General features: G+C 41.5%; 1 protein-coding gene across 2 annotated transcripts in view; it reads left to right on the plus strand.

Moving 5' to 3' along the window:
* INTS13 (integrator complex subunit 13) overlaps positions 1 to 17,625 on the plus strand; it is a 26,689-nt gene extending 9,064 nt beyond the window's left edge. For both annotated transcript variants that reach the window (XM_060694903.2, XM_060694904.2), the window contains exons 5-17: positions 1,250 to 1,330; positions 3,208 to 3,298; positions 4,930 to 5,058; positions 8,099 to 8,183; positions 9,287 to 9,376; positions 9,609 to 9,698; positions 10,643 to 10,821; positions 11,686 to 11,856; positions 13,186 to 13,340; positions 14,160 to 14,390; positions 14,803 to 14,942; positions 15,341 to 15,476; positions 17,434 to 17,625. In XM_060694903.2, the coding sequence (XP_060550886.1) occupies positions 1,250 to 1,330; positions 3,208 to 3,298; positions 4,930 to 5,058; positions 8,099 to 8,183; positions 9,287 to 9,376; positions 9,609 to 9,698; positions 10,643 to 10,821; positions 11,686 to 11,856; positions 13,186 to 13,340; positions 14,160 to 14,390; positions 14,803 to 14,942; positions 15,341 to 15,476; positions 17,434 to 17,473 (1,618 nt within the window). In that variant the 3' untranslated portion in view covers positions 17,474 to 17,625. The remainder of the gene's footprint in view (positions 1 to 1,249; positions 1,331 to 3,207; positions 3,299 to 4,929; positions 5,059 to 8,098; positions 8,184 to 9,286; positions 9,377 to 9,608; positions 9,699 to 10,642; positions 10,822 to 11,685; positions 11,857 to 13,185; positions 13,341 to 14,159; positions 14,391 to 14,802; positions 14,943 to 15,340; positions 15,477 to 17,433) is intronic.
* Positions 17,626 to 19,434: the final 1,809 nt, after the last annotated feature.

The raw sequence follows: 19,434 nt of genomic DNA on the forward strand, positions 1-19,434 counted from the left end.
ACATAAATTTTGGACTTAATTTTGTGGTCGTAACGCGAGGTTTGCCACCATGTTTGATTAATTTGATCCTGAACCCACCTTTCTCCATTAACTTTGGAATTAAGTTATAAATTAGTAATGAAATAATTGTTAAGGAGAAATCTCCCTCGAGTTGAGCAAACTTACTGACGCTTATACTGATGTGATTCTTCCTTGGGAATAGGAAAGAAACATTTTATACCATTGAGTATTTTTTTCCTCCCAGTTTTCCAGATCAGGATAAAACAGTGGCAAAACTGTTACGAATTGAAAACTTAACGGATTTTCAAATTCAGATCAGAGAAAAAAAAAAAGCTATTCATTAGAGCAATGGGAGATACCGTACAATAGCATGTTTTAAAAACAGTCTTCATGAAAAACTGAGTTTGCAGCAATCCAACCAGCATACAAGTTTTTTTTTTTTTTTTAATTTGATTTATATGCCGCCGTTCTCCGGAGACTCAGGGCGGCTTACAATGTGCTCAGCAATAGCCTTCATACTTTTGTATATTTATACAAAGTCAGCTTATTGCCCACACAATCTGGGTCCTCAATTTACCTACCTTAGAAAGGATGGAAGGCTGAGTCAACCTTGAGCCTTGGCGAGATTCGAACCCTGCAGTAATTGCAGGCAGCTGGTCTTAATAACCAGCTTAATAACAGGGTGCCTTAAACCCCTGTACTACCAAGGCTCTTAAGTAAACAATGCAGCAGGATTCATTTATATAAGAAACTCCTTTATATACAGTAACCATACAGGAAAAGCCAGAACTCAGAATCCAGAAGTACAGAATCAATAATCACAGAAGCTATATAATACAGAGGCAATAATGCAAGGACAAAGCAACTCTTTTATACATAACAGTTAAGCTAAGCCACCCAGGCTCCGAGCCATTTGGGGTCACCAAACAGTCCCCATTGGCTGACCTGTTACCATGTAACAGTAACAGAGTTGGGAGGGACCTCGGAGGTCATCTAGTCAAACCCCCTGCAGGAAACCTGTACTAGAGATTCGAACCGCCAAACTGCCAACCTTTCTGATCGACAATTCAGATTGAAAATATTGGCCAGTCCCCCACTTCTCTTTCTCTCTTTTCCTGTCTAGTCCAATTCATGAATACATCTTATACGCTGACAAAAACATATTCACATTTCCATGGGTTATAATAATTACTCTGTATATATCTTTTTTCTAAAATTGGGTGTTTTTTTTCCCCCTCTTCCTTTCCAGCGATAGCCATGTACGAATGCTTGAGGAATTTGTCCAGGAAACAATAAACGAACACAATAAGTTAGCGGCTAATTCTGACCAGTAAGTGCACAAAACTTATGTTTGGCATATATAATCTTAAAAATGAAGTACGCAGTTGCATTGTGGACATAGAATCCGCAAGGGCTCGTCAGTTGTGGGACCTTCTGGAAGAGTTGCACAAGAAGTCGAATAATTCGGTGATAGAGCCAATAGTACAGGACCCAGTTCCATTTTTGATATTTTTAATTAGAACAGTCAAGTCTCCAGGATTTAGGATCTAAGGATTCCGCATCCATTTAATGAAACTCTAATGATTCATTAGAGAATAGATATTCTCTATTGTTCCATAATAGAATATCTATTTCATCAATATCTTTAACTACAGTGTTTCTCCGAAAACACGACCCCACCCAATAATAAGCACAACCCTAATTTTCTGGGGGTGGGCCCAATATTACCCCTACACCGAAAATAAGCCCAGGGGGATGGGCGTGGCCAGCACGAGTGGCAGCGGGGAGGGGGGCAACTGTCCGGCTGCAGCCTGCTGGCCCCTTGGGGCAGCGCAAATACTGCTTTTGCCCTTCTATTTCTGGGCGCAGCGCTTCTGCTTGTTGGGCCGCTTCCCCGAAGCTGGCAGCTCTGCGGCCAGCTGCTTTGCTTTTTCCCTCTTTTGGGGAGGCTCACAGAAGGCTTTTTTGGCAAAGAGTGTTCTGACCTAGACTTCCTCATATAATAAAAAGCACACAATTAGTCCCAAAACCCCCTTTTTTTTTATTTTCACGGCTGTGAATTCCTTCCATTCACAGCACGTGCTGAATCACCAAAAGTTTATAAATAGTCCAACAGAAGTCTGCCACAGTCCTTCGGATAAGGCTGGTAAACACCCACCTTTATCTTCTTTGACATGCTGCCAAAGACCTAATTGACAATTATCTTGGCGAGGCCACACAGAAACCCAGAATCAAAAATGGAGCTTCAAAGTACAAACCGACACCATCCACAACGTTACTTCCTGCAAAGGCCCACGTGCCTTTGCTCTTCCTTTATGTCTTATGGGAGGGAGCCAATCATCTCCAAGCCTTACTCCCGAGCCATCCCTTTTGTTTTAACTGTTCTTGCCTTCTGGCAGCTCTGTGCATGCATTCACTAGGAACAGGCTCCCCCTGTTCCTCTGCCTCTCTGATGTCTGACTCTGGAGGCTCCAGAGTCCGCACATAACTCCCAGCTGGCCCTGGCCCAATCTCTGCCTCTGACGCAGAGCCCTCGTCCGAGCCTTCTCCAGCCTCCAGCACTGGCCCCTGTTCCTCCCCAGCCTCCTCACTGTCCAACTCCGCTGCCAGCTCCGCAGGCTGCTGGTGGACCACAACAAACAGGAGGAAAATGGGGAGGGGGGATTTTGCTGCCTGTCATCCATTCCTCAAGCTCAGCACAGACTGAGGAAGGATGACAGGCAGCGAAATCCCCCTCCCCATTTTCCTCCCGTTCGCCAAACAGCCTCCATTCCAAAAGCTGAAGGTTTGGAATGGAGGCCATGGTGCATCCAGCTCACCGAGTCTGGCCTGCTGCATCTCAAAAAAAGTAAGACCGCCTTGAAAATAAGCCCAAGTGCTTATTTTCAAGTCTAAAAGAAAATAAGACTCGGTCTTATTTTCTGAGAAATACGGCAGTTGATTGAGAATCCTTACCTATCCTCCATTGTCATGAGAAATTGGTGGCCAAATGCTCCTATCAGAAAATTTGAATAGAAGAATGTCAAAGAGCACGTAGAATATTGATTGGCATTAGAGATTCTTTCTGCCTAGATATTTCCTGAATTTAATAAGAACCACAATCCTGTAAACATTCCGGTGACCTCTGAAAGTTTTTGGTCTTCAGTTTTCTTCAACAATTGAATGTGCCATTATTTATTTTATGACAAAATATTTTGGCTTCTTCAGTCTCATGCAGATCCAGAAATGCGAGCTGGTTTTAATTCATACTTACCCTGTTGGAGAAGAAAGCCTTGTATCCGATCATCTTAAAAAAGAGGTAAGTTTCTTAAATCAATGTATAAACTCAGATTGGTTTGTGTATTGTATCTTTAAAACATCAGTTAAGCTTATACAGGTACCATTTCTCACCTGGCACATCCACCCGACACACTAGAGCAGGAAAGCAAGGAATAGCACTATCACTTAGACTTATATAGCGCTTCACAGTGCCTTTACAGCCCTCTCTAAGCGGTTTACACAGTCACCATCTTGCCCCCAACAATCAGGGTCCTCATTTTACCCACCTCAGAAGGACAGCCTTGAGCCGGTCAGGATCGAACTGCTGGCAATGGGCAGTTAGTTAGCTTGCAATAGTGCACTCTCACCACTGCACCACCACCCTAAGGAGGTACATCTGTCAGGACACAGAAGAAGGGCCTTCTCCGTGGTGGCTCCCTCCTTGTGGAATATCAGATCTCTTCAGAAATTACACTGGCCCCCATTGCGACACTCTTTCAGAAGGCCCTGAAGACATGGTTTTCTCAATGGGATTGGGGGGAACCCAAAGTGCGATGGAGCCCATCAAATGGTTGATTCAAGTGTGTGTTGTCACTGACGGGTGTACGTGTGTGGGTTATATTATTTTTATTTTTTACTTTATTTTATATTTTATTTTTTTTATTTTATATATTACCGTACTTTTCAGAGTATAAGTGTCAAGTTTCCGAAAGATGCCCTAATTAATTCATGAGCCGTGATCCAAACTTCAAAGGAAACGTAGTCATTTATTAGGAGCAACATTCCGGCAATACTCGGATGCAGTTAGGACTGATCCTACGTAGATTTACGTTCCCCTATGACCCTGTCTCTCCCCTCCTCTCTGGCCATGTCATAAATCACATTCTCCAATTAACCACTTTGGCTGGCTGTGAAACCTAACACACTCCTTCTGATTGCGGTCAGAAAGAATGTGTGGAATTCACTTCAGTTCTCCCTCCCTCCTGCTCATGGCAACTTGAAAGCTTTGCAAGTTGACAATAAGATGCAATTTTCCTCCCCTAAAAGAGGGTGGAAATGTTGGTGCGTCTTATACACCGAATACAGCCATTTTTGGCCTCCCGAAGCCCTGCCCCGCGTGTCCCGTTTTTGCAAAAACAGGGTGTGCAGAGCCTTTGGGAGGCCTGCAGACTGCTGCTGGGGGCTGGGAAGGGCAAAAATGCCCCTGTTTTTGCAAAAAAAAAAAAAAAACAGGGCGCACAGAGGGTTTGGGAGACCTGCAGACTGCTCCTGGGGGCTGGGGAGGGCAAAAATCTTTTTTTCTTGCTTACCTCTTCGAAGTCTTATACACCGGTGCGTCGTATAGTCCGAAAAATACGGTATATTTATTATATTACATTTTTTATTTATTTTATTATTTTGTTATGTTATTTATTTTATTATTATATTCTTACATTATTCCATTCCATTCCATTATATTATCTTCTACCTTGTGTTTTTATTTTCTGTAAGCCGCCTAGAGTCCCCGTGAGCGCTAGTAGAGGGGGTGGGTGGGGCTTATATACATTTTCCAAACGGAAGAAATACATTTTTTTTTAAAAAAAGAAATGGTTCTCTGAATTGATGGCTTACGGAGGAGTCCATTCCACGTCCGCGTATATGTGTGTGTCTTTTGTCTTTCCTTTGAAAAAGCTCTGCCCTGTTTTAACCAGCGAAGTCCATAGCGTTCGGGCTGGACGTCACCTGGCCACCAGGCTGAACCTTTTAGTTCAGCAGCATTTCGATTTGGCTTCCACCACTATAACTAACATCCCGATGAAGGTAAGCCCCCCCCCCCCGAACAACCTCCTCCCGCTAAAGCCACCGGGCCGCGTTCCTTTTAAATCCATCGAGCGGGGTTGTTTTTATTTTTTATTTTTTACGATTAATTTTACTGCAAATGATGGCCTTTGCTTTTTTTTTTCCCCCTCTTCATTATCGCCTTTTTTTTTCTTGTTTCTCGTTTTTTTTTCTTCTTCTTCTTCTTTTTATTAGCCTACATTCAATGTCTGTGACCAGGTTAGTAAATTTTGACGGAGGAGGAGGAAGAAGGGGAAAAGAAAAAAAAAAAACAGAAAGAAAAAAGGATCACAGAACAAACAAAGAGCCTTCTTGGCTTTTTAGCAGTTTATTCAATTGTTAATGTGGCATTGGAATTTTAATTTTATTTTATGGGGAACAATAGCCTTATTTTGCTTCAAATGACTTTGTCTGTGATTCTTTTGTTTCCAAAGCCTGTGTTAGAATCTTCCCCCCTGCTGCTCCTTGTGCATATTAGTGACCTAGCCAGCCTTTCTCCCCCTCTGTCTCGTTTCCACGTCCACGCAACACACGAAGGTGTTTGTAACAAGTAGAAAGCAAGAAAGCAAAGTCCTTCCCCAAATCAGGCTCTGTTACTGGTACCGTGTTTCCCTGAAAATAAGACCGGGTCTTATATTAATTTTTGCTCCATTAGGGCTTGTTTTCTGGGTAGGTCCTATTTTTGGGGAGATACGGTACTAAATGCATCCATCTGGCTGACAATATTAACTGGGGATTATTTTGGGGATAGGGCTTATATTACAAGCATCCTGAAAAATCATGCTAGGACTTATTTTCTGGTTGGGTCTTATTTTCGGGGGAAACAGGGTATTTACATCTATATCTATATATCTTTATCTAATCTGTCTATCATCTATTTCTATCCTATATAATCTCTCTATACATTCCTCTATCTATCTATCTATCTATCTATCTATCTATCCCCTCTCTCTCATCTCTCTCTCTCTCTCGCTCTCTCTCTCTCTCTCTCTACCTAGCTACCTACTTACCTACCTATAGATATATATAGATTATCTATATATCTATATCTGTAGGTACTGTATTTTCCGAAAAATAAGACCGGCTCTTATATTAATTTTTGCTCCAAAAGACGCATTAGGGCTTATTTTCTGGGTAGGTCTTATTTTTGGGGAAAACATGGTACCAAATGCATCCATCTGGCTGACAATATTAACCGGGGATTATTTTGGGGGTAGGGCTTATATTACGAGCATCCTGAAAAGTCATGCTAGGACATTTTCCGGTTGGGTCTTATTTTCGGGGAAACAGGGTAGTCCTCCACTTACGACACAATCAAGCCCCTAAATTTCTGCTGCTAAGTGAGACGTTTGTTAAGTGAGCTTGGCCTCATTGTACGACCTTCCTTGCCCCCGTCGTTAAGCGACTCACTGCAGCTGCTGTGTCCCCGGGGGTTCACGTAATCCCCTTTTTGCGACCTTCTAACAAGCGACGTCAACGGGGAAGCTGGATTCACTTAACAACCGGCATCCTAATTTAAGAACTGCGGTGATTCGCTTAACAACGGCGGCAAGCATGGTCCCAAAATGGGGCAAAGCTTCTTTAACAAAGTAGTTTATTTTCCCATTGCTTTATCGGCCTTATTACGACTTGCTCGAGGAAGCCAGATAGATGAATTGTAATCGGGGAGATGTGAGAAAGTGAAGTATTTCTGTTTGCATTGGTTTTTAAAAAAAATAAATAAAAATAAAACACCTGCACAGAAGGAAAAGTTAGAATAATAGTCAGGATTGTTTGCTGGATTCTAAATCTGCTGGGTACAGATCACAAGCGCAATTTCAGCCCAGAGGGCTTTAGCCATTGTAATTGCATTTAATTGCACTCGACTAGATGCCTTTTAATGTTTGCAAAGACCTTATTTGCAACCGACTGGCCTTCGTGCTGTCGTTCTGCTTTTCTCTTCTTGCCTGTTGTCCTTTCTTTCTTCTCTATGATTCATTGAAAAAAAAAAAAAACCCGAAGCCCTACGTCGGTCGGTTGGTTTTGCTAATCTGCCATATACATCATGTTTGTCGGTCTGCCCCAGCCGTTGCAAAAACCCTGCTTATATTTTGCTTTTTTTAATGCTTATTGTGCTTTTTTTTTTAGTGCTTTTTTTTTTTTTTTTAATCCTTCTGCATGCAGCTTCTAGGCTTCAGCTGTGGCAGCCAGATATGATCATGTGTGGCTTCTCTTGTTAAACCCCCCCACCCCCCAAAACAAACTTCCATAAAAAAAATTAAGAATGGCTAGCTTTTCATCATCTTTTAACGACCCCATAATCCTTTGCGGGGTGGAGTCTGGGCAACTGAACGGAGCTGAGTGTTTACTGGCCGGCTGCCCTTACTGTTGCCAGTCCTGAGTTTTGTTCAGCCGATATATTCTCATCATGCCCAGAGAGAGAAATATCTGCCTCTACCCAGGATCAAACTCACAGCCTCCTGATCGTGAGGCCAGAGCTCCACCTCTGGGACACCGCACCACTCAATGTCTAGCTTTTCGATTACTGCTAATTCCTTAAGTAATGGAAAAGCTTCCTTATCCGCCATCTACTCGCTGGACAGAAGTGGGTGCTGGATCTGTTTTTATATTGGTGTTTTTATTTTAATTTGTCGCCAATTAAAACGAGTTCGCCTCTTTGCTTCTCCCTAGGCCAGAAAAAAGTTAATTTCAAGAAACCTTGAGGTTTTTTTGCAATCCGAAATTTGTGTCTAGGTGAAAATAGGTGAACAATGTAGGACTTTCGGAGTAAACATAATGTTGGCTCAAGCTGCCTACGTCCTTTTTTCATAAGAGAAGGCATCTCTTTTTTTCCCCCAGAATTCTAATCTATTCGTGTTGCAAGCATTTTTTCCCCCCCTTTTGGCAATTTTGTATTAAAAGGCAAAAGGTAGAATTGTCCCTTTACGGATTGAAAAAAAAAAATAAAGAAAATAAATTAAAAAAAAATGTTTGTTCAGGTAATGTTACAATGTTTGTTTGTTTTTTTAAAAAAAAAATCCAGGAAGAGCAACATGCCAACACCTCTGCCAATTATGATGTGGAACTGCTACATCATAAGGAAGCCCATGTAGACTTTTTAAAAAGCGGTGAGTATGGCAAAAAATAAAAATAAAATCTTTGTATCTGCAAAGGAACAAGAAAATAGTTCACCATTGTATAAGGGTTGTCAGGCTGTTTAATGATCTATTGAGGTAGTCCTCGACTTACGACCAGAATTGAGCCCAAAATGTCTGACGTTTGTTAAATGAATTTTACGCCATTTTACCGCTTTTCTTGCCACAGTTGTTAATCACTGCAGTTGTTAAGGTAGGAACATGGTTGTTAAGTGAATCAGGCTGCCCCCATTGACTTGGCTTGTCGGAAGGTCGCAAATGGAGATCATATGACCCCGGGACTCTGCAACCATCCTAAGTACATGCCATTGCCAAGAGTCCGAGTCTTGATCACGTCATAAGTGTGAACAACGATCATAAGTCTCTTTTTTCCTGGGCCCTTGTAACTTCAAACGGTCACTGAATGAACTGTTGTAAATGGAGGACAACCTGTAATATAAATTTCACAAACGATAATAAATAAGGATATGTTATACTTTTTCCAAGAGCAGCAACAAAAGGAACATCTATGAGCCATGGTGGCGCAGTAGTTAGAATGCAGTATTGCAGGCTAAACTCTGCCCACTGCTAGCAGTTCGATCCTAATCGGTTCAAGGTTGACTCAGCCTTCCGTCCTTCCGAGGTCGTAAAATGAGGACCCAGATTGTTGGGGGGCAAGGTGCTGACTCTGTAAACCTCTTAGAGAGGGCCGTAAGGCACCGTGAAGTGGTATATAAATTAAAGTGCTATCACTATATATATCATTTTAAAGCATCCAAGCTTACTGGCTAGGACCCACAGCATTTCTTGCACCAGCAAAAAAAAAATTATATTTTGACATCCAAGGAAGTTTTGTAGAAAGAAAAATGAGAAATCTCTGTTCAAAATGTTCCTGGATTCAAACCAGTGTCACTGTGTCTTTCAGAGTAATATTAATGCCAGTGGATCAGTCTTCAGAATATAATGGGGCCTGCATTCTTCTTTTCCTTAATTAATGCTTGTTGTAGCAAGACCGTTATTTTGTCCCCTTTTTCACTCGTGTTGCTATTAAAATATCCTTAAGTTATATTAATCAATCTTCCAACTGTGTATCGCAGGTGATAATCACATGGGTGGCAGCAGCAAAGAGGGAACTTTCAAAGAAACCATCACTTTAAAATGGTGTACCCCCAGAACAAATAGTGTCGGTAAATATCCATTTTTCCTCTAAAGCTTTTCACGTGTTACTTAATCCTAGAGATTGTCCTATTTGTTCCTTTTTTTCCCCTTCTAAATTATGGCCATGGGGCAGGGTCATGTTTTTTAAACAACAAACTTGCCTGAATGACAACTTCAAACTCTTTCTGTAAAGAATATGACTTTTAATTAAGTTCAGTTATTCTCTAAGAATTGTAAAAATTCTTTTTTCCCCCCCCCCAGAACTGCATTATTGCACCGGAGCGTACAGGATATCCCCCGTCGATGTGAACAGCCGGCCTTCTTCTTGCCTAACCAACTTTCTTCTTAACGGTAAAACATTTTCACTCAACCTTCATACAAAACAAAGATTGCCATTTACTGACGGTGCATTTGGGATTGAACTGGGAGAAACATCATCTGAGGCTGAGGTTGGATTCAGTCCTGCCCTCTGGTCCTTTGGAAAATAAGTTGACCCCCTCTTCTTTGTGGCAGCCCCTCAAATACTGAAACACTGCTATCCTGTCTCCCCCTTGTAGTCCTCCTTTTCTCTAGACTGGCCAAACCGAAATCCTGCAACCGTTCTTCATATGTTTTAGTCTCCAGGCCTTTAATCCTCTTAGTTGCTCTTCTCTGCACTTTTTCCAAAGTCTCATTTTAGTAGCAATATATCAAATCAAAAGAGCCTTGATAGTACAGTGGTCTAAGCACCCTGTTATTAACACAGCTGCCTGCAATTACTACTGGTTCGAATCTCTCCAAGGCTCAAGGTTGACTCAGCCTTCCATCCTTTCTAAGGTAGGTAAAATGAGGACCCAGATTGTGGGGGCAATAAGCTGACTTTGTATAAATATACAAAAGGATGAAGGCTATTGCTTAGCGCATTGTAAGCCGCCCTGAGTCTCCGGAGAAGGGCGGCATATAAATCAAATTTAAAATAAAAAAAATTACATATAAACATTTAATCTATGCCCAAAGGAGACATACCGTGGTCCTGTTTGACTGGTGGTAAAATTGTCTTTTCAAAAACGAGCATCTCTTGAATTTAACCTTGGATAGCTGGGTTTCATAGTATTCACCAGTTTATGATGCCTGTTCACCTGCAGCTTTCGATCTAACTCGAATGTTTCTTCCGCTGTAGGAAAATCTCTTTCTTGGAGTCTAGAAGTCTCTTCCTTGATTGATTTCTTCTTTATTATAAACCAGAAGGATGATTAGGTGTCGCGCAGATCATCACGCAAAATAATGAACAAATATTTTCCTTTTTTTCCCCACAGGCCGTTCTGTATTGTTGGAGCAACCCCGCAAGTCTGGCTCTAAAGTAATCAGTCACATGCTGAGCAGTCACGGAGGGGAGATATTCCTGCACGTGTTAAGCACTTCTCGATCCATTCTGGAGGATCCCCCTTCCATAAGTGAAGGATGTGGGGGCCGAGTCACCGACTACAGGATTACCGTGAGTTTGGCTGAAATCGAAAACAAAGTGTGGCGGCCCCTCCAGCAGCCAAATCAGAGGAGGAGGAGGAGGCGTGAGAGTCAGGGCCAGCATCCAGGCAACCTGAGAGCTCCGAGGGGGAAGAGGGAATGGAGCTGGCAGAGAGAGAGAGAGAGGCGGAGCCTGGGCTGTCCATCATCCCTCAGATGGAGAGTCAGTAGCCCCCAGGTCTGGAGGTGGCTGATGAGGAAGAGGAGGAACAACTGGGTCCAGAACCTGATGCCCGAATGCCAGAAGGCAGAGGAGAGGAGAGTAGTGGAAATCTATGGGCCAGTCCTTGGGACGGAAGAGCTACCAACTGCTAGTGAAGTCCCACGCTAGCTCTGGGGATAAAAAGCAGGGGGCGGAGATGAATAGATGTGGCAGAAAACTATTCATCTTCTGGCCAGACAGACTTGTTAGCCTGCGTTGATAGAAACTTTTTGCCGGGGCTGCTGGCACTCCTAATAAAGGAATCATTGATTTAAATACAGAGGGTTTGTTGTGTTTGGGGAACTGGGTCAGAACACAAAGGTTAAACTCTAAGCTTCAACCCTAATAGAAATAGGCTCTGAGATATGAACCATCCTTGATCCTCAGTGATGACAGATTCGATGTCACTAGAATGTGTGAATGTCCCAGCTTTTGAAAACAGCGCACGAGTAATTTTTTTTTTAAGTCGAAATTTTTCTATATATTGTTACATTGAACACTGTGAACAAACTCTTTCAAACCGAGTTAATTTAATATGAAAAAAGATGCAGTGACTAGAACAGACGTCGTCTTTTAGCTATCTCTTGGAAAGACAGCTGATTGTATTTTATTTTATTTATTTTTTCTACGTAGGATTTTGGTGAATTCATGAGAGAAAATAGGCTCGCTCCTTTCCTAGAGCCTAGGTACAAGAACGATGAGAGCCTCGAGGTTCCCTTGGAACGTGCCAAAGACCAGCTGGAGAAACACACCCGTTACTGGCCCATGATTATTTCACAGACCACCATATTCAACATGCAGGCGGTAGGTGATCCTGGGGGCCTTGAGTTTCCAGCCATCGGGGCACGTTTCACTTGCAGATGTTCAAATCTCACTGAAGGTGGAACTCTTCCAAGTAAATTGGGGAATCACGCCCCATTAGATGAAAATATAATTCAGAAAATATTGGGATTGTGCAGAGATGGATAGATTGACATTGAACATAAAAGATAAAGGAGATACAGAATATTATTTAAGGTGGAATAGGTTTTATCAGTGGTTAGAGATGAGAGGTAGAAATTAGATGAAGAAAGAGGGTTGATAAGGGTAAAGGTTTCCCTTTGTACATATGTGCTAGTCGTTCCTGACTCTAGGGGGCGGTGCTCATCTCCGTTTCAAAGCCGAAGAGCCAGCGCTGTCTGAAGACGTCTCCGTGGTCATGTAGCCGGCATGACTCAATGCCAAAGGCGCACGGAACGCTGTTCCCTTCCCACCAAAAGTGGTCTCTATTTTTTCTACTTGCATTTTTTTAAGTGCTTTCGAACTGCTAGGTTGGCAGAAGCTGGGACAAGTCACGGGAGCTCACCCCGTTACGTGGCACTCGGGATTCGAACCGCTGAACTGCCGACCTTTCGATCGACAAGCTCAGCGTCTTAGCCACTGAGCCACCGCCTCCCTTAGAGTGTTGTTATGCTTAAGTAAAATATTAATGTTGTTTATAACTAAGTATGCTAATATAATTAATAGGATCATAAATAAGCTAATATAATTATAAATATGGTTAGAATCATTCTGTTGTATTATCATTACTACTATCAGTGTATCTGTTACTTTTTTTGTTGTTGTTCTGTAAAATGGTACGGCCGGACAATACGCTGTATTCAAAATACTTACTGTATATATAAATAAAAAAAACTTGACTTAAAAAAAAAGTATATTGGGCAATTGACTGTCCTTGGGATGATTGCTTGATGGTTAAGTTATACAGTTATTAAGTTGGATCACGTGATCACGAGGATGCTGGAAAGGTCGTAAGTCTGAAAAAGGGTCCTAAGTCACTATTTTTCAGTGCTGTCGCAACTTTGAACAGTAACTAAATGAGCTGCTGTAAGTCGAGGACTACCTGTATGTGAAAGCATTCACACGAAACCAAGTTATGTCTTCCTTATAGCTGTTACCATTCATAAGATTTGTGAGACTTCTGTGGTTCTGTCTGTCGCTGGATGTGATTGGCCTGGAAATCCATCCAATAATGAAACTCAGCAATGCGAACAATTCACTCCATTGAAAACCCAATTTGAGCATCACAGTTGAAATGCTTATCGAGGAAATTCACAAAGAATTTTCGTTTTCGTTTCTTTTTAATCCTTCTAGGTGGTGCCACTCGCCAGCGTCATTGTCAAAGAAGCCCTGACGGATGAAGATGTACTCACCTGTCAGAAAACCATTTACAGTCTGGTAGAAATGGAAAGGAAAAATGATCCCTTGCCCATATCCACCGTTGGAACGAGAGGGAAGGGCCCGAAAAGGCAAGGGTGTATTTTTTTTATCTTTTAGTAGTAATTAAAATGAAATTTTGGATGTAGAGATGAGCAAGTTCCTTTCCACCACCAACATATAATCGTCAGGGTTCCAGATGCCCTAATTAAATCATGGGCCTCATTTGTGACCTTCTGATAAGCAAAGTCAGTGGGGGAGCCAGATTCACTTAACAACCATGTGATCCGCTGCAGTGATCCACTTAACAACTGTGGCAAGCAAGGTTGGAAAATGGGGCAAAATTCACTGCTGTCTCCCTTAGCAACAGAAATTTTGGGCTCAATTGTGATAGATAGATGATAGATAGATATTAGATAGATAGATAATGGTAGGTAGATGGATGGATGGATAGATAGATAGATGATAGATAATGGTAGGTAGATACATACATAGACACATAGATACATACATAATGGTAGGTAGGTAGGTAGGTAGGTAGGTAGGTAGGTAGATAGATAGATAGATAGATAGATAGATAGATAGATAGATAGATAGATGATAGATAATGGTAGGTAGATGGATGGATGGATGGATGGATGGATGGATGGATGGATGATAGATATAGGCAGGCAGGCAGACAGACAGAGATAAATAGATGAGATAGATAGACAGACAGACAGACAGATGAGAGAGGAGGAGATGATAGATACTGTAGAAGATAGATGGACGAGAGAGAGAGATAGACTGATAAATTTTGGGCCTCCAGAAAAAAGAAAACAACCGAAGTAAAAGTAAAATTCGATGTGGGAGCTCCGTTGTTGTTGTTGTTTTTGTTTACTTTGGGATCCCTCCTTTGTGTTCTCGTTCAGGGACGAACAGTACAGGATCATGTGGAATGAACTGGAGACCCTTGTTAGGGCTCACATCGCCAACTCGGATAAACACCAGCGGGTCTTGGAGTGTCTTCTGACTTGCAGAAGTAAACCTCCTGAAGAAGAAGAGCGCAAGAAACGAGGCAGGAAGAGAGAAGAAAAAGAGGACAAGTCCGAGAAAGCGGGGAAAGATTATGAATCGGAAAAATCCTGGCAGGAATCAGAAAGGTGAGCTTCTCAGGGTTGATGGATTCGCATGGACTCCTTCCTTCCTTCCTTCCTTCCTTCCTTCCTTCCTTCCTTCCTTCCTTCCTTCCTTCCTGGATTAATTGCCTTATTCCTTTGCTTCCTGGACTCATTGACTTATTCCCTTGCCCCGCTGGATTTCTTGCTTTGCAGTGGTTGTGCTCACAGCGTTGGGCTGGACTACTTGCGGCCAGAGGCTGCTGGAGGTGTGTGTCCGTGTGGTGTGATCACTTTGCTCTGGGGCTTGCCAGAAACGTGGGAGCTTTTTTGGGGAACGTTGGAGCAATAAAGGGGTAGTTTGAATTATCAGCTGACTTGTGTTGCCTCTGTGCTGTGCCCCGGGTCATCCCAGCATCCGCGAGGTCACCGAGTAATTTTCTCTTGGTCTCTGCAGGTTAAAAGGTTTATTGGATCGTGAAAAAGAGGAACTTGCAGAAGCAGAAGTCATTAAAGACTCACCGGATTCCCCGGAGCCCCCCAACAAGAAGCCCCTTGTTGCAATGGATGACTTGCCAGGGCCGGAAAAAAACAAAGGTACAAAAATAAAAATCCAAATCATTTCAAGCCATCCAAAAAAAGTGAACCGGTGAACAGGAGGGCATATTTTTTATGTATAAGCAAAAAATGTGCACTTAAGGAACAGAATGATTGTACGGACTGCACTTAAACTTTTATGAAGCAAACAGCTGCAGATCCATCCTACCTATTTAGATTCTGCCTGAATTTATGGCGTGGACTTATTCCACAAAAGCGAGTAGAATTAAAACCCGAAGGATAGGCTTGTTCGGTGTCAGTTCATCCCCATGGCATTAATCGTATTAATTTCAACAAGGCATAAGCCAGCACCATGGTTGCATCGTAGATTGAACAGATTATAAAAATTCTGCACCTGGAGGGCGCTTAGATTTTCTTTGTGGATTTTTGTCTTTTAGGGCCAATATCCCTTCTGTCCCTTTGGAGCAACAGGATTAATGCTGCAAATTCTAGGAAGCATCAAGAATTTATTGGCCGCTTAAGTTCTGTCAACAATAAAGCCGAGCTGTACCAGCATCTTAAAGAGGAGAACGGGTTTGTATCTCCACATAGCTTGCTACAGGATGGGGGGTTATTTCTGGTTAATAACGTATCTGAACATTTTGCCCATCAGTACATTAAAGTGTAAACTTAATAAGTAATATGCAAGGTAATTGAGCTTCACTTGTCTTTGTTCAGAATGATGGCATTAAGATATTCTGTTAGTGTGTGTGTGTGTGTGTGTGTGTGTGTGTGTGTGTGTGTGTGGTGCGGTGGCCCAGAGGTGGAGCTCTCACCTCACAGTCAGGAGGCTGAGTTCGATCCTAGGTAGAGGCAGATATTTCTCCCTCGGCACAATGAGAATATATCTACTGAACATAACTCTGCATTGGCAACAGGAACATCATCCAGCCATTAAATCACTCTGCTAGCTATATTCAATTCAGGGGTGAAATGCTGCCGGTTCGGACCAGATTGCCCGATCCTGTAGCGATGGAGGCGGGTGGTTCGGAGAACCGGCAGCAAAAATCTCTCCCTCCCCCCCCTCCCCCGCCCAGTTGAGCCGTGCGATCATCAGAGGCTTTTTTTTTTTAAAGCATTTTTTCTACAATCTCTTCGGCAGAAAAAAATGCTTTTAAAAGTAAAAAAAAAAAAAAGCCTCTGATGATCGCACGGCTCAGCTGGGATCGTCAGAGGCTTTTAAAAGCATTTTTTCTACAACCTCTTTGTCCAAAGAGGTTGTAGAAAAAATGCTTTTAAAAGCCTCTGACGATCCCAGCTGAGTTGCCTGATCGGCAGAGGCTTTTTTTCTTTTAAAAACATTTTTTATACAACCTCTTCTTCGGTTTTAAAAGTAAAAAAAAAAAAAAAGTTGGCCACGCTCACACAGTCACATTAGCCCCCTCCCCCCCAAGCCATGCCCACAGAACCGATAGTCATAAATTTTAGATTTCATCACTGATTCAATTGCCCAGATTCCACCCCGCAAGGGATTATGGGATCATTAAAAGAGGACTTTGTGTGTGTGTGTGTATGTATATGTATATGTTTGCCATTTACAATAAGAATTATATATAAAGAGCAAAAAGACGAACATTTTATTCAACCGTTGAAAAATTTCAAAGATTTAATTGTTGCAAATAATCGTCTTGCAAATTTATATGGACATTGGTTGTTTGATAAAAAGCAGTATGTTAAGAATATACTTAATTTCCTAAACTCAACAGAAATCCCCAGGCCGAATTCCTAAACTTAAAACGTATGCACCAAGACAAATTCCTTGTGTGTCCAATCACACTTGGCCAATAAAGAATTCTGTTCTATTCTAAAACGGCAATTAAAGTTGAAGAGTACATAAACCAGCTTGGAAATTTATGTTAAATTGAAGTTTATAAGAGCTGGCTGGCCTTGAATAATGCAGGACAATCAGCTTTGCTTCCCATCAGTCTAATTGTGATGGGTATTTACTGCTTATTTCGATCCTGTGCTATGGATTGATGAAATAAACTTCCATCCCCAAAAATTCAGTTGATTCTAAAGCAAGATAAAATAAGTTGATCTTCAGCAAGAGTTGCACATATAAGGAAAACTGAATTAAATAATGGTTGCAAATTGGCTATAATGGAACTTATTTATTTATTTATTAATGAGATTTATATGCCGCCCTATCTCCAGCCGGACTCAGGGCGGCTCACAACAGTTAAGAAACATCTAATAAAAAGTTAAACAATTAAATCCAAATCTCATAATTTAATAGTCAAAAGTACAATGAAGACTAACAAGTTAAAATTAAATTAGAATTAAAACCCCCATCAGTCCAGGAACTACTGTCCAGAAACTACAATGTTTGCTCTGTTTTTATTCTACCCTGCTCTCTCCACATAATTTTTAAGGTTGTACCTCTTTTTAGGTTTAAAAGCGAAACAATAAATGTGACACTCAGCCTCATTGTCTGATTTTTAGATAAATGACAAAGATATTCATTTAACCTTGTAATTTTGATTTGTTTTAGAATGGAAACCACAGAAAATGGGAAACCCAGCCGGCAGTGAATTCTGTTCACGATCTGTAAACTTTGAATGCCTGATTTGATATCTCTATCTAACTGTACAGTTCTGTTAAACTTCGATTGCTTTTTACATTTTTGTAATAATTTTAGCGCTTTTGTATGAAAATGCAAAATAAATATACTATTTGTTCCAAACCCCATTTGACTCTTAAAACCAAAGAGAATTTCAATTTACACTCAGATCTTTACGACTGCATAAAAAGGACTTTGCTGGATTGTTTTTTTTTTTTAAGAAAATCACAATGCTTGCTACTTGAGTTTTTTCTTTGGTTTAAATCACATTGCTATACTTCAGAGTCCAGGCTTTTAGTGAAATTCTGTTAACGTCATCCATACTTGCTGGGGAATTCTGGGAGTTTAAGTCCACACATTGTAATGTTGCTAAGATTGATAAGGCTGTTTTAGACCACAATTCCGTAGAAAACCACTTAAGGAAACTCACATGTTGTGTGAACTGGCTAGTTCTTGTGTTGCAGTGAGGCAAGTCTGGCCAAATTACGTGGGGGCAAAGTTGGCTTGCTGTCAGTGTTCCAATGAAGCCAACTCTGACCCCACATAATTTATGGCCCAGACTTGACCCTGTTTTCCCCCCAGGGTGTGTCATCAGTCACATTCGCCAACAGAGCAATTTTATGGATTGTAGAGATCACTCCCCTCCGGCCACTGTGTGTAACCCTGGGAGAGAGCCTTGAGAGAGATATGTCTGGAATGTGCTTTTGTTTTTGGCTGCCGTGCTGCTTTGCCGTTTTCCCATCCCCCTTGCAACTCAAGAGCAGGCCAGGGATGCTTTGCGAGTTGACATTAAACCTTCATGATCACTTAAGATGGGGCTATGAGGAAAGGATTAACTCAACCTATTCTACTTAGAATTACAATTTAAGTTTTCTTTTTGTCCCTTAAGAGGAAATCCCTCCCTTCATTTTTTTAAAATCCTCCTCCTCCTCCTGTGGTTTCTTTTCTTTTCTGATATGTCACAGGTAGTCCTCGACTTGCGACAGTTCATTTAGTGACCGTTTGAAGTTACAATGCCACTGGAAAAAGGGACATGATCATTTTTTCACACTTATGACCGTTGCAGCCTCCCCGTGGTCATATGATTCAAATTCAGATGTTTGGCAACTGATTCGTATTTATGACGGTTGCAGTATCCCGGGGTCATGTGATCCCTTTTTGCGACCTGACAAGCAACGTCAACGGGGAATCCCAATTCGCTTAACAACCATGTTATGAACATAACAACTGCAGTGATTCACTTAATAACTGAAGAAAGGTCGTAAAATGAGGCAAAACTCAACTGTCTCTCTGAACAACATAAATTTTGGGCTCGATTGTAGTCGTAAATCGAGGACTGCCTGTAAGATTTTTATATATTGTACATTTTTTATTTTTATTTCTTCTTCTAATTCTCATTTGTCACCTTTGGTGAGATACATTAATCAAATTGATAAATTGGAATTTATTTCAAATTCAATTTATTTATTAATCAAATTTATCAATTTGATTAATAAACAAATACCAGCTCTAACAATGAGGGCTCCACTAATGGGCATGTCTAAAGAGGAAGTCTCCCTTTTTTAAAACAGTATAAAATAGATAGCATTGTCTCGGTGCCTTTGCCTACAAAGGATGCTATCATCACAACTCAAACACAAGAACGGGTATGTAATACTCTGCTGGTGACCAAAATATGGAACCACTATCCCTTCCTATTGAAGGGGTAGCGGGGAAGGTTCTTAGTTAGCTACATGATTTTTATCACGACATTTGGAATAACATATCCAAATGTATAATTAATTATACGGGGAACTTTTTGCAGAAAAAAACGGTCAATTTCTTGATGGCTAGGACGGGTGTCAAACACAAGGACTGTGGGCCGGATCCGGCCCATGATGTGGTCGGATCCAGCCCGCGGGGTCATCCTGGAAAATCTAAGGGGCCTGCCAG

Source organism: Pantherophis guttatus, chromosome 7 (assembly GCF_059756535.1).
Source record: "Pantherophis guttatus breed Tessera chromosome 7, ASM5975653v1, whole genome shotgun sequence".
Lineage (NCBI taxonomy): Eukaryota > Metazoa > Chordata > Lepidosauria > Squamata > Colubridae > Pantherophis > Pantherophis guttatus.